Raw genomic sequence first — 14,445 nt, 5'->3', positions numbered from 1 at the left:
CCTACGCTTCAAAAAATAATATTGAAGAAGCAAATAGCCGAAAAATAAGTTTGTTTTTAGTCATGTGGCTGCTAATTGCACGGTGTCGGTGTCAGCTCCATTGATTGTACGTGGCGATGTGTCAGACTGAGCCTGAATGTTGTCTCTACCGACCTGGTCAGGTATTTCCGCCAGAAAGAGCAATGTTTCCATATGTGGAACCTAAGTTGAAGCCTAAAAGTAGGCTATAAAATCTGGTCAGCGTAAGATAAGGGTTTAAGACCTTTAAAGTATATTTTCATAATTTTAAATAAAAAATCATAATTTTTTTAACAATTTCATTTTTAATATTTATGTACAATTTCATACATTTGGACTATAAACTATTTTTGTGTGTTTTACATTGTTCATTTTGGTAAATTGCACTCATCAAGTTCTACGCTTGCCTTCACTAAGGTGGGCTATATATAATATTATACATAATAGTTTTTTTTAAGTACAAAAATCATCGTTTCGGAGGCACTTAAGGGGTTATATACAGTTGTACCGCGCAAGAATATGGATTTTTATCGATTTTTTTTTGACACCATAGAAAATATTTATGAAAAATGTTTTAACGACGTTGTTTAGTACATGTTTCTGGGTACTTAATTAAATTTTTTCATAAAAAAATATTACATAACAAAAATGTTAAAGCCGAATTCCCGGATCGTCTTTTTTCGATGGTGTCTTGCGGTGGACATGATTTCTCGAAAACGGTTCATCCGAAATCCAAAATTCAAAAAAGTTTAGTTAGTATATTGTATTGTCTAGTCCGTGAACGAGGGATTTTTAAAAATTTTGATTAAAAAAAAAATGGCGACGTTTTTAACAAAAAATGTACTTTTTCAACGTATAAGATTTTCGTTTTTTGTGCTTTAAAAAAGGAGTTTTCAAAAAAATGGAAAATCCCTCGTTCACGGACTAGCTAATATCATAATAAATAAGTGGTCAAAATTTGGTGTTGATCGGATTAGTAGTTTTTTAGTAATCGTGTCCACCGCAAAGGTAATTTCCCAAAAAAAAGATTCTGAGATAATCGCGTTTAAAGTTTCAAGTTTGTTCAAGTTTTATATGCAGATAGTGCGCTTTAAATAGCTACAGCTTCAGTTCTAATGCTCCGATCGTTATGAATTTTTGTGAGAGTATTCCCAATAGAATATACTTAAAGAATATGCAATAAAAAAAAATCGATTTTTTCATATATCACAACTGTATATAACCCCTTAAACGAACTTAGTCTAATCTGCTTGATTGTAGACGGCAACTTTTGTTTCTCTATTCAGTTTATAAAATAGGACTTAGCAACTAGGAAGGGGTTTTGGTGCTACGATTCACAAGCTATCACTTGGACATATCACAAAACATAGTTCGCCTTGCCAGCAAGGACCTCGTCTCACGCCGTCCGGCAGGCATTGGCGTACTCCACACAGTCGTGCAGCGTGGGAAAGATTTCGAAGGGTCCTTCGCTGAGGGCCATACTGTGTACCAGGGTGTCGTAGACCCGATCCACAGGACTGGCCAGCAGCAAACGGGCTCCGCGAGCCTTCAACTCCTTGCTCACATCTGTCAGAGTCCGACATCCCGCCACATCGATGTGTCCCAGCATGGAAAAGTCCAGGATGAGCATCTTGAAGGAAGAATCCGGCACGTCGATGACTTTTCCACCGTTCTGTGAGACTGGGGAGTAGCTTGATTTACTGGCTCTACTGGGACTGTTGCTGTTGCTGGCGCTGCTATTGGCTTTCTTTGGTGGTATCTTGTCCAGACCCACGGCCTCGTAGAGGGCCCTTCGGAAGAACAGACTTGTGGCAAAGTTCAGGGATCCGCTGTACCGGAAAATCCTCGTCTCGGGCACCTGCATGGCATTCCGATGCTGGTTAAGGTCCAAGTAGATTCCAGGGGATTCTGGCATATAGCCCAGTAAACAGGAGTAGGGCTTCAGGCCCTTGATGTACAAGGCCAGGAGGGAAATGCAGATGCCAATGAGGAGACTGTCAAAAGAATATAAGATTAGTTTGATTGCTGTCGATTACTCCTCTTTATAGACCTACCCAATGTCAATATCGATGAGAACCACACACATGAAAGTTGAGATCCAGGTGAACATCTCCAGCTTGCCCTGTTTGGAGAACTTTTTAAGTTCCCTGGCCTGCATGAACATGGGTTTCAGAGCCACAATGATGACACCAGCCAGAACGCACTAAAGTGTACAAGAAATAAAGGATTTTTATATTTCTATCAGAACTACAAACTAAAGCTCACTCACCCTTGGCAAACTGCTAAAGAAAGGACCAATCCACATCAGAGTAATCACCACCAGTGAGGCAGAAACCAAAGAAGCTATCTGGGACACGCCACCAGTCTGATCCTGAATCACAGACCTGGACAGAGAGCAGGCCATAGGAATGCAGGAGAAACAACCACCGACCATGTTGCCAATGCCCATGGCAAAGAGTTCCTGGTTGGCCCTCACCTCGTAGCCGTGCTTCTTGGCGAAAGTCAGACCCATGGACATGATTATGGAGTAGGTAACAATAGCGATGGCAATAGAATCCACTGCCACCTTGGGCACCAAGTCCAAGCGCGGCAGTACAGGCTCCGGCAAACCACTAGGGATATTCCCCACCAGATTCACCTGGTACTCATGATTGAGGTCGAACCACTTGGAGATCAAGGTGCCTCCAATAACCATAATTAGCTCGGCGGGAAGCGGGAAACGGCACTTTTTACTCAGGCAAGGTTTCAGGCACTCATTGCAAATCGTCATAAAGACAATAACTGCCACACAAAAGCCAAAGTTTACAAGGTTAGTGTTGGGCACTCCCTTGATGACATCAATCACAGTGTAAATGATTTTAAAGGCTCCGATGTATCGATTCACGGGGATGCCCAGCACATCCTTCAGTTGGGCGGTGACGACGTGACAGGCGGCAGCCGTCGTGAAACCATTTACCAAAGGATCACTCAGCAGGGAGGCCAAGGTTCCCAGTCGCAGGAAAGCCATGAGGAGCTATGAGGAGTTCAGGATTAACAAGATAAAATATGATTTCTTGGCCAACAAACTCACGTTTACAATGCCCACTGTCAGAGCTAGTGAAGTAACCACCTCCAAGTGCGTGATTTGATCCACTGGTGGTGCAGATGTGGCATTGGCCAATAGCAGTGACGTTCCATTGACCACAGAAGGAGGAGCGAATCTCTCATCTACCGTGGCGTACGTCTCCACCACTTTCAGGGTCATCATACTGGCCACCGCAAAGGTGCCAATGGAGATGTGCTTGGAGGTGCCCAGGAACATGTATACCAGCACCGGAAACACAGCCATGTAGAGGCCATTTCCGGCAGAAACTCCCGCTAGCAGACCGTAGGCCATGCCGTGGGGTATATTCATGATGGCCACCGTAAATCCGGCTATAATATCTCCGGCCAGATCTCTACGAGGCGAATACTGTGGAAGCCATTGGAGGATGGGTATTATCCCAGTGAAGAGCGAGAAGAAGCTCCAGCTCTGCCAACAGCTACGGAGGGAGGAAGGGATGCTCTTATCCCTCGCCGCATAGCCCGTTTGTTTAATCACCACCTCATGGGTGAGGACATCGCGGTGGATGCTGTACTTTGGCTGGATTTTGGGCTTACTCGCTGCACTGCATCCACTTCCATTAGAGTTGTTATTGTTTAGTGGTTTGGTTCTAAGTAAAAAGTAATATGATATTAGATACAAAAAATTAGTTTTTAAATATTTATGTTTCTTAGAATAATTTCAAATAATAAATAACAGTTGCAGGTGCCATAAAAGCCCCTTTTGAAATTCTATATAAATTGTAAATATTACTCACTCTTGATTATCTTTATCACTAGGCATATTGTCTAAATCTTCCTCTACTTCTATGTCCTTTTGCTTCCTGCCTCGTTCCACATTGGTGTCTGTGTACGGATGGGTGCGTATATCGCGATGAAATTGCCTAAATCTGAACTCTGTAATCCGGCAACTCTTATCCTGATCGGCGTCTTTAGGCTCCTTGGGTATCGCTCCAGTATGGGCTCTATTTTCAGATCTATGTACAATTGGTAATAACAAAGTGCCAGCTTCGTTGTCAGTTAGTGAGTCCTGGACGATATCCTCTATTGGAAAACGACGACGCCTTTGTAAGTCTTTTAAACGCTTCCAAGTGCCCTTCGGCAAGGATTTAAGATGGTGTTTTGGTTTCTGAAAGTGCACAGTAATTGTTTAGATTTTTATCCATTTTATACGAATTTTAATCTTAAAGAAAACAATATTAATTTATGATAATGCCGTACTAAAAAGCTTGAAATTATAAACACAAAAATCGAATCGCTTGGTTGTGATGTTTTTCCCCTTTTGATGTACAAAACCATAAAGGAAATTTCCTTTTTTTCTTTGAGAAATTGATTTTTTAGTTTAATCTGAGATGGATCTTGAAGTATTTGACGCGTTTACTTGCCTTATCACAATAGACACTTTTGAAGTGACCAAAATCTGATTAATCAGAAGATAGCAGACGTGGAAATTTTTCGACAATCCCACTTGGACAATAGGCTGCTGCTATAATCTCAATTATAGAGCCAAGTATTTCGCAACACCGGTTAGATAACGAATGGCAAACCACTAATTAGCATCACTTTGGTTCTAAAATCAACCCAGAGACCCAGAGCTCTCCACTTCCCGAGCTTATCAAACGACAAACACGACTGATACATCGATCACCGAAGACCGATCTTTAAATAACATTCATTGTTCCCCCAAATGCGTGCCCAGTTTCGGCAGAATGAATTATGATTTCATAGTCAATGCTAATTGGCTAAATTATTAGATCAACAAGTGTGCTGAGGGCGACCGCAAAACCTTTATAAATAATATAATAGACTTCCATGGAGAGCCTCAAACTCAGCTAATCGGTATCTGTTTCGATTGCGCATACGCAGTGTTGACAAGTGTCTGCAATTGACGTATTTCCTAGAAGATGTTCATCATCAATTACTGGTCAGCGAAAGCGACTTGCTAAGTGTTCGAAGGGGTATCTTTCTGTGGTTATTACTGGGATAACAATAATCATCTTTAATAATCGGTTCATGGCAGATAACTTTTATGGCCTTTGTCTGGGCCTAGAAACTATAAGCTAACGAGCAAATATTCCAAGTGTCAATACAGGGAGAATAAAAGGCTTAAAAAATACTACCTTTGTCTGATAACTCCTCGTACTCTTACAATTTGTAGAAAATGTGAAACACGTCTGGTTTTAACATAGTCGTATTCCAAAATTGCAACCGTTACCAACTGACACAATCCCCGCTAAGTGACCATAAAATGGTACTCCATAAACAAAAGTAAGCAACTTCAATAAAACCGGATTCCGCATACGGCCAAAACTCAGTCGAAACAACAAATAACTCTAAAAATATATTTTGAAAGCTGCGTTTGGCGACGTCACTTGCATCATACTCGTCTGCTACGAATATATATAATGAGAGTATATACATATAATACGTAATTCCCCAATCAGCCGAAACATGTTTAGAGAGTGCGTCAATGTCAAGTTCAATGCCTTGCAAGGTGACTCAGTAAACTGAGGAAAATCAGTATGGAAAGTCCAGTCTAAAAGTCTAAAATCAATCAAGGGATCAACTGAATTCTGACCCCTTTGGAGATCAACTAAATAGACCGCATTTGCATTTTAATTATAGTATGTGAACTGGATCGGGTTGGTCAAATAAAGAATAAAATAAGCTGAATGTTGTACAAATTTTATTTTGCTTTTGAAAAGCCATGATTAAATCGTATTTGTCCATAAAACAAAATTAGCCTATAATATATATGGAACAAATACTTGAAATCCGGTTTAATTGTGATGCCCCTGCGTTGGGAACTCATTAGTTCTACCAGCAAACCGGTTATTACTGTGGAAACGGAGTGCAAAAAAAAACTGGGATCCCGCAATTGGGCCAAAACCAAACAGGGCTTATGCAATGACCCTGAAACGTCACATGACCAAAGTCAGATTAGGCCAAAAAATAGGGTGAACGGAAGGGCAGAGTAAAAGTTTGATAGTCAGACAGCTGTTCGAATTAATATATGTATTTATATTAATACACATATTTGTAGAAATGTTAAAGCTACAATTTCTTATCGAAAATTCCCAGTCTGCTTATCAGTAGCACGAGTACTGCCATCAGCACTCATTAAACAATGTTTTAGCCTCGACACGGAGACAAAACTGCCATTTCAAAGTGGCAAAAAATGGGTTTCACATTCTAAATTTATTATGTTAAGACTACTTTATATGTAATCCCTTGAATTTTTTAAAATGTTAAGTCATTTGACACTTGCCAGAGGTTGTACTTAGTTGTACCAGTGACTAATGTTTTTATCATTATATTTTAAAGATTTAAAACAGAAGCCTTTTAAGCTGTTAACGGAAATTGTGTTAACTTTTTTCTGAAGGTTAAGGGCTTATTCGAACTATGACTCCTTGTTACTCAAGCTCAGGAATGTAATATCTGTCAAGATGTGGCATCTTCGTACAGGTGTGGCAGGGTGACCTTATTCTTATCACCTGCGAACTGAGCTACTTTTCTACTTTATTTTTTTGCTACCATATGCCGCGTTTTCGATATCAAATTATTGATTGCGCAAGTGTTGGAGGCAAACGTCATAGATAACGCCGGCAATGAAAGGTTGTGAGTGGTGGATGGTGGTTTCGTAGTTCTACATACTTCAATCATGATGTTGATTGACTGACTGTGACTTCACTGGAACTGCACTTGACCCAGACTCTGGGAGCGACTTCTTTGTTCCGGTTAATGAAGGAAACTGAAAAACATTCCGAAATGGAATCAAATCTCGGGACTTTGTCTTCCTTTATTCAAGCTGAATGCTGTCAGCTTCATCTGATAAGACTGACACTGAAGTACATAAACGAGTTGATTTCTTGGAAAAATATTTGTCTAGCTTTGCAGAAAAATTTATGGAGCACGCCAGCTACTTTTTATAAACTGGAATATTATCCAAAATAATCACCAAGCCAAACAGAGATTCTCTTAATATTTATAAACTGGGAGTTTAATTGAAATACACAGATTATTGTGGGAAGTAGTTGTAGAGACTCTTATTTAAACAGTCTGAGTAGTCTTCTAAAAACAGTAGTGACTCAGTTTCAATGAACTTTCAGATAATAATATATGTATTAAGTAATATCCATAGGCACTCCACAAACTGGGACACTGTCCTCAAATCATCCCCTTAAAGTTTATTTTGGCTCGAAAGTATTTGCTTTAGGGGTTGCGTTTGTGGGTCAAAGGGCGCGGTCTTATCAGTGGATTAACAACGGCTGTGGTCTTATCATCGATCGAAGCAAAAAACCTGCAAACAATTCCCTATTATGTTTTTTTCCACCAGCTATTTTTTGTTAGCTTCCTTTTAGATATGAATTGCATTATTGAGTTTGCACTTTGAGTTTCCCTTGTTTAGCTTTGGTGGAAGTTATGGTGCGGCAGTTGGCAGATTTTTTATATCTCTTTGTTTAGATTTCGATTGTGGGGCATTTATTTATTTTCTGTGGCACAGCCGGCTGATAAGTGGGGCCAGGGGCAGGGGGGAGGTAAAATGGGCAACCGGGAGGGCTGCAACATTTTCAATTTCCCCATTCTGTGCGCACGCACAAACTTCTGACAACGCAGTGGCAGCAAAAAAACAACAAATTCAAATCAATTGGGAACATCATTCAATTGATGAAAATATCCATTTTATTCGAAAACTATGTATATCCAGAGGCTGCAAATTATTAAAGAAATCTTTCAGTTTCCAAGGAAAAAATGGAAAAGAAATTCATAGAAAATGCCATAATCCAGAGCATGTGTTACATCCGGAAGCTTATCTCATCGCAATTGCATTTTAATGATTTCTTTTATAATAGTTGCAAAATGTAACAGGTCTCGGACTAAGCCGGTAAGCTTATGAAAGTAACTCTGTATTGACCCAAAACAGGTGCGAAATTCGAGAGTTTAACGTTTGGTGTTCATTGCCAGATTATTGCTGAATTTTACAACCCCACGTATGACTGATAATGCGGAAAATAATCAGTTGGCGACTAACCTTAAATGACGGATTGATTATTTCGTATTTTATGACTTTTTTAAACGTTTATATAAATGATAAATTAAGAATGATGATTGGTTTTCCAACCAAAAAAGGTTTATGCAACTTCAAAACTGAATAGTAAGTCATAAAATATTGCTTTTATATATTAAAGCTTATCACTTGAACAAAATAATGAGGGTATTCCCTTTGTACGTGACAGGTTGGGAAAAAATCGGCAAAACGGAAGAGTGCCATGAACATTTGGCCACAAAATCAAGAGCACCCATGAACATATATACTAGATTGTAGGTACATATATAATATACCCTGATGACTGTGAGTCAAGTGCAAATGCACGCAGACAGCCCATGTAGGAATTGGGGATTGTGGGCGGGGGATTTTTGGGCAGTGAAAGCAAATAAAAACAATAAAGGCAATGAAAAAGCTGAAAAAATATACAATTAATTTGATTGTCCCAAATTGATGAGAAGTCGAATAAAAGCAAACGGAAGAAATGTCGGGCAATGAGCAAAAAAATATACATACACCCATATATATTTGTACGCAAAGAATTCAAAAAAAAAGAATGGTCTTTAAGAATAAAAGAATCTCGGTGGCATTTACCTTAAGAAAACTAAATAAAAATTGTGTTGGCAGCTAGACAAGTACTCGATGGTGTTGTTTGTTGTTGCGATTCGCGTTGCCGATTGTTGTCACCTTCAACTTTTGATAGCGCCTGTTGTTCGACCGTTGTTGGTATTGTTGGTTTATTATTATTGTTGAATCACTTGTTGCCAGTAAAAAATTTGATTAACACTTTTCTGGCGCATGCATCGACAATTGATTGAGCCGCAGTCACTCTTTTCACGTCTATAAAATTATTAAAAGCCCGCAAATTGATGCTAAAATATATTCATAACTATTTGCGAATGGCGTGCTGGGTCAGAAATACCGTTATTATATTTATTTTTTTTGATTATTTAACCAATTCGATGCTGCAGTTGTTAAATACCACAAAAAGCAGCGACTCTTGCGACACAAAACGTTTGTTTTTGAAGTGTGTTTCTTGTTATTGCTATGGCTAGCGTGCTGTTTGTTGTTGTCGTGTGGAGCTGCCGTAGGGGTCGAACGCCAAAAAAAGATGCTCGCGCCAAAACGAAATAATTGGAGAACCGCCTCCCAAGTTTTCCAAGTGGAAAACGTTCAGCTGACCCAATAAGACTAAAAACCCACTGCCGACAAGGGGCTTTTTTTGGCTTTTTCGTTTAAAAAGCTTTCATCGCCGCTCAGCTGGAAGCTATCGATAAACTTTAAGGAATGCTAAAATAGCTATATTTTTAAAATTGTATATCAATTAATTACATAAATTTAATTTGATTATGGAAAGTTTAAGTTCAAGTTCTTTCATTTAAACTTATCTCAAAGATCTTTAACATTTATGAATATTTCTGGAAATATAATTTTCTTGCTGAATATTTATAACGGTGGCAAATCCCAACCTGAACGTATCGGCCATCAGCAAGTTTTGGTATTTTTATACAAAAATTTTTTAAACTTCATTTTTCAAATCCTTTTTTAAATAAAAAGTTACTATCTAGTTTTAAAATAAAAAACATACATTTTGCATATCCTTATTATATTAAAATTTATATTTATTTACAAAAGTAGATTATTTATTTTCAATAACCGATAACCGATAACCATAACATGCCGGGCGCTATGACAACCAATCCAAAAGTTGTTTGTAAAAATTCGTTTTATTTCCACCTGCCGCCGCATGTCTGACAGCCTGTAAACTGACGTAAGGATAGACCAGGAAAATGGACAAACCCCAACTGATCGAGCACATCCACGAACCGGTTAACTACACGGTGTACGACACCAAGTGGTTGCCGCTCTCGGCCAAGTTTGTGGTGTTGGGGTCCAAAGCCAACAGCCACGGGATTCTAGACATCTACGAGCTTAACGAGGACAAGGTGGTTAAGATCAAGTCCGTGGAGAAAAAGGTGGCCTTCAAGTGCGGGACATTCGGAGGCTCTTCACTGCGTAACCGCCACATGGCCATCGGTGACTTCGAGGGAAGGCTGCAAGTTCTGTAAGTAAGATGGCTCTTCAAATCTCATAAATATCCCTAACTTATTGAATTTCTAGAGACCTGGAGCAGCCAGATCTTCCGGTTTACAATGTGAAAGCTCACAATGGCATTATAAACACCATCGACGCTATAGGAGGCACACAGATAGACTGCGGTGCTCCGGAGATCGTCACGGGAAGTAGGGATGGTGCCGTCAAAGTCTGGGACATCCGACAGGGTCAGGCACCTGTGGTGGACATGTCGCCTCCGCCACAAATGGGTGATGGGCCCAACAATACCGGCTCCCGTCGCGATTGCTGGGCTGTGGCCTTTGGAAACACCTACAATTCCGAGGAGCGGATTGTGGCTGCCGGGTACGACAATGGAGACCTGAAGCTCTTCGACTTGAGGTCCCTATCGGTACGTTGGGAGGCCACTATGAAGAACGGAATCTGCGGCCTGGAGTTCGATCGACGAGACATTCCCATGAACAAGCTAGCGGTTACCACTTTGGAAGGGGGTCTCCTCGTCTACGATATGCGCACCCAACACCCCACAAAGGGCTTCAGCTACGTTGAGGAGCGAAACGCAGGACGGAGCGTGGGCACTAATGGCGTGATCAGTGGCCCTAAGGCTACTGTTTGGGTGGTGCGCCATCTGCCTCAGAACAGGGATCTCTTCCTCACCGGTGGCGGAACTGGCTCGATTCGCTTGTGGAATTATGAGTATCCCGATAGAAGGGCCATCGATGACTCCGATGGCAACAAGATTGGAGTAGGTGGCATTATGCACATGGTCAGTGCCGCCACGTTGAGTACCCAACCCGTCCACTGCTTCGACTGGCATCCGGATAAACTTGGCCTGGCTGTCTGCGGTGCCTTTGATCAGAATGTCCGTGTGCTGATCACCACCAAGCTAAACACATATTAGGAAATAGAAAGATCACTGAACCGAAGCACCTTGAGCTGAAAAGCATGAATTTATATTTTTATGCCATTTGAAATTGTGAATATGTTTGTTCCGAAGCCGCAAAAATATTCTATGAGAGGTTTTCCTTTTAAAAATAGTTTCCACAATAAAAAGTTAGTAATAGTCCATTAAAAATTATCAAAGTTATACTTTATTAGAAAGTAGCTTATATTTTTTAGATTTCTTGAAGCTCACAGGATAGTATCTAGGATCGAGGCGCACTCATCCGCTCTTGGACCACCAGAGTCAGATCTGCTATCCGTTTTTCCAGCTCCTCTACTTTCGTCGTCTGCTCCGCAGGAACATCCACATTAATTGCTCTTTTCAATGCATTCAGGCAGGAGGTTCCCGCCAACCTGGCCGAGTTCAGTTGGGATGTGATCATCACCTCACTTTCTTCCTCATTGTGCTCCTTAATAGCTGCCACTGATAAGTCGGCCACCTCTATACAAAGATCAAGAGCCTTCTGGGCATGCTCTGATTTAGTTTCCCAGCCCAAGTGCTTCGGGGTGTAGGCACGGTAGGATTTCACAAGTTTCTCGGCTTTTTTCAGAGGTGTGGATGCCACTATAGCAGCAAGTTCCCAGACCAGTGGCTCATTGCCGTGCTGGATGCACTGTTGGGCTAGTAACTTGACCACCCGCTTGATCAGTGGACCTGAACCTTCCGGGTTCTCCTTTGAAATGCCATACACTATACGGGTGAGAACCTCCTGGTCGAGGTAGTGCTGTTTCAGCTCAGCCAGACGTTGGTATCCGCGCATAGCATCTTCCCAGTGCGATGTGTCCACGGAAACTAGCATATAGTTCTCCCACACCTTCCAGTTACTGTAGTTGCACTTTAGGGCTTCACCCAGGACTCGATGGGCTCGCTGCTTGTCTCCCAGTTTGATCAGGGCCTTGGCCAAATTGTTCCAGGACTCGAAACCATTGGGCTCCAGGTGGGTGTAGGCCAGGTACCACTTAACAGCAGACTCCCAGCGCTCCAGCTGGATGGCGCAATAGCCGCAGCGCAACAGGATCGGTTCCTGCAGCGTGTTGATCTCTAAGGACACCTCGTAGTGTTCCATAGCCTGCGTGTAATCGGCGCTTCTGTAGAAATAGTTTCCCCAATAGGCCTGAGCCTTTCCGCTCGTCTTCTTGGAATACAGCCAGGCCTGTTCGTAGCACTTGGGATCATCGACGGCATCGCCCAGGAGGCAATAAAGCAGGGCTGTGGGTTTCTTGTCCAGCTCCTGGCGGATGATCTCGGCCGCTTTGTGTCGCAGCTCCAGACTTGTGTAGCACTCGATGACCTGCTGCCAGGCGTGAATGCGCAGGCAGATGTCCAGGGCAGTCTTGGTCATTCCCAGGGAACGCAAGAGGTCTACGAGCTGCAACTGCACCTGCCACTTGGTCTGCAGGTGAGCGGCAAAGCCGTAGGAGAGCCGGGATTTGAGGGATAGAACCTCCTCCGAGTTATCCAGAAACTTGACGCAATCCTCGCACTGTTTCCAGCTTCGCTCCACAGTCCTTCGCTGGCCCGACTCCTGCACACAGTTTAAAAGAAGAGCTGCCTGTCGAACTTGGAAGGGTCCATGCTCTTGGTATAAAAGGGTCTGGGTATATGGTTCCAGTTGCTCATCTGCCAGCCGGTCTTTGGGCTGTGAACGCTTCAGTTGTTTCCTGGGATAGATAGTGAAAGATTGAGAATCATTTCTTGGGAATCTTTTTAAAGAAATACTCACACTTTGGCAAGTACCAGAGCTTGGAGCACACTGGGTAACGTCATTACTTCGTTATCCTTGACCTCTATAAAGCGAATCCTCTCCAGTCGAGTATCATCCTCTAGAAGCAGCAGTTTGGGCAGCTTGGTTTTCTCATTGGTCTGGATGGCCGGCAGCAGAGTCTGTGGATTTTGTTGCTCCACCTTTAGGCAAAGTTGTGGCAGAGCTTTCTGCTGAAATTTGGTGCGAACTCCCAGTAAACCTTCAACTTTCAGCTCCACCTGTAAGTACGAGCACAAGTCATCTAAGATCTTCGAAGCCACTTCGGAGCGATGGAACTGCAGATAGCCATTGGCCAGCTCAAGCAAAAGCAGGGCTTGCAGTTCCTTGCTCTCAAATTGGTTGAAGTTAGCCTGGAGAACTACGGCCACTGCTTTGTATTTCTCATAGAGCTCCGCCGCCAGGTCATCCAGGATATGTTGGTGCAGTAGGATTAAACGTAAGTGCCACCAATTAAGGACCTATGAATAAGAATACTTATTAGTTTATAAAATATAGAATATGTGTCATCGATTACCTTTGAATCTGGATAGACCTCCAACAAATTCTGGAGGATTTCCCTGGCCACCAGCAATAGTTCCTCTGTTTTAACATTTGGATTTAATTCTTCGCCACTGGCTTTCAGCTTCTCTTGCGCTTCCAGATCCTTAAACTCCAGCTCCTCCAGCAATGCTTTGCATTCTTCGATTTTATCAAAAGGTCCAGTAAAGTTATTTTGAACAAAAACGAAAACTAATCGTAGGAAATCGTTCAAGAGCGGTGCAGGGTTATCTTTTAAATCTGATTTGCTGCTATTTCGCCATCGTTGAAGAATCTCCCGAAGTTCTGGAACAGTCCACAGTTCTTGGCGAATCCACAATTGCCGAAGTTGCTCATCGGCTGGCAGATCTGTGGTTTTAATTCATTAAATATTTCGGATTATAGCTATTATTTCATAATATCCTCACCTTCCACCGAAACAGCATCGCTAAAATTGCATATATAATATTCACTGAACTGCTCAGCCACCATTATCACATATAAACTTGGAACTATTTGTGATAAACAAAAAACTACTGCACGTGGTCCAGGTATAAACAAAAGCCGGGCATATCAGCTGGTAGTTATCGATAGGCAGAGCGGGATTTTTAAAAATCAAAGCTGTCAATTGGAAAAACATTTATATTTAAATAAAAATGAGGGTTATTATGGGTTTTAAACAATTATAAAAACTATAAATTTACGAAAGCTTGTTTAATTTAAGCAAAATTGCCAATTTTCTATCGATATTTAATTCCCAAACACAAAAACAAAATATACCAACATAAAAGTATTATCCAACACTTTTTCTTGGCGGTAAATTCAAGCCATATACACAAGCCAGCATAAACGAAAAAGATTTTATTTTTAGAGTGAAATTAGCTAAAATCACCCCGCACCAATTGGCATTGCGCTTAATTTCACATAATTAGACTGTCTTGCATCATTGTAGCAAGTCCCGACGGCGCCAGCACGCAAGTTCAAGTTTCAATTAAATCAAAT

General features: G+C 41.5%; 4 protein-coding genes across 4 annotated transcripts in view; 1 reads left to right on the top strand and 3 right to left on the bottom strand.

Annotated features, from left to right (window-relative positions):
- The window catches only part of Tsp74F (Tetraspanin 74F), an 81,882-nt gene that overhangs the window by 5,569 nt on the left and 61,868 nt on the right, over positions 1-14,445 (bottom strand). The window lies entirely within an intron of this gene.
- Positions 316-9,351, bottom strand: Prestin (solute carrier family 26 member prestin). Its single transcript, XM_017234683.3, has 6 exons — positions 8,741-9,351; positions 3,858-4,228; positions 3,089-3,710; positions 2,288-3,031; positions 2,073-2,221; positions 316-2,012 (listed from the first exon to the last, which is right to left on the bottom strand). Exons 2-6 carry the CDS (start codon positions 3,881-3,883, stop codon positions 1,415-1,417), a joined length of 2,139 nt encoding a protein of 712 aa, XP_017090172.2. The 5' UTR covers positions 3,884-4,228; positions 8,741-9,351; the 3' UTR covers positions 316-1,414.
- Positions 9,826-11,283, top strand: Wdr92 (WD repeat domain 92). The gene is made up of 2 exons (XM_017234677.3): positions 9,826-10,211; positions 10,268-11,283. Exons 1-2 carry the CDS (start codon positions 9,937-9,939, stop codon positions 11,118-11,120), a joined length of 1,128 nt encoding a protein of 375 aa, XP_017090166.2. The 5' UTR covers positions 9,826-9,936; the 3' UTR covers positions 11,121-11,283.
- Positions 11,327-14,025, bottom strand: LOC108120840 (tetratricopeptide repeat protein 27). Its single transcript, XM_017234676.3, has 4 exons — positions 13,872-14,025; positions 13,442-13,812; positions 12,886-13,385; positions 11,327-12,823 (listed from the first exon to the last, which is right to left on the bottom strand). The coding sequence occupies exons 1-4, from the start codon at positions 13,933-13,935 to the stop codon at positions 11,365-11,367; spliced, it is 2,394 nt and encodes a 797-aa protein (XP_017090165.2). The 5' UTR covers positions 13,936-14,025; the 3' UTR covers positions 11,327-11,364.

Source organism: Drosophila bipectinata, chromosome 3L (genome assembly GCF_030179905.1).
Source record: "Drosophila bipectinata strain 14024-0381.07 chromosome 3L, DbipHiC1v2, whole genome shotgun sequence".
NCBI lineage: Eukaryota > Metazoa > Arthropoda > Insecta > Diptera > Drosophilidae > Drosophila > Drosophila bipectinata.
This window is presented reverse-complemented; position numbering and strand designations above follow the sequence as displayed.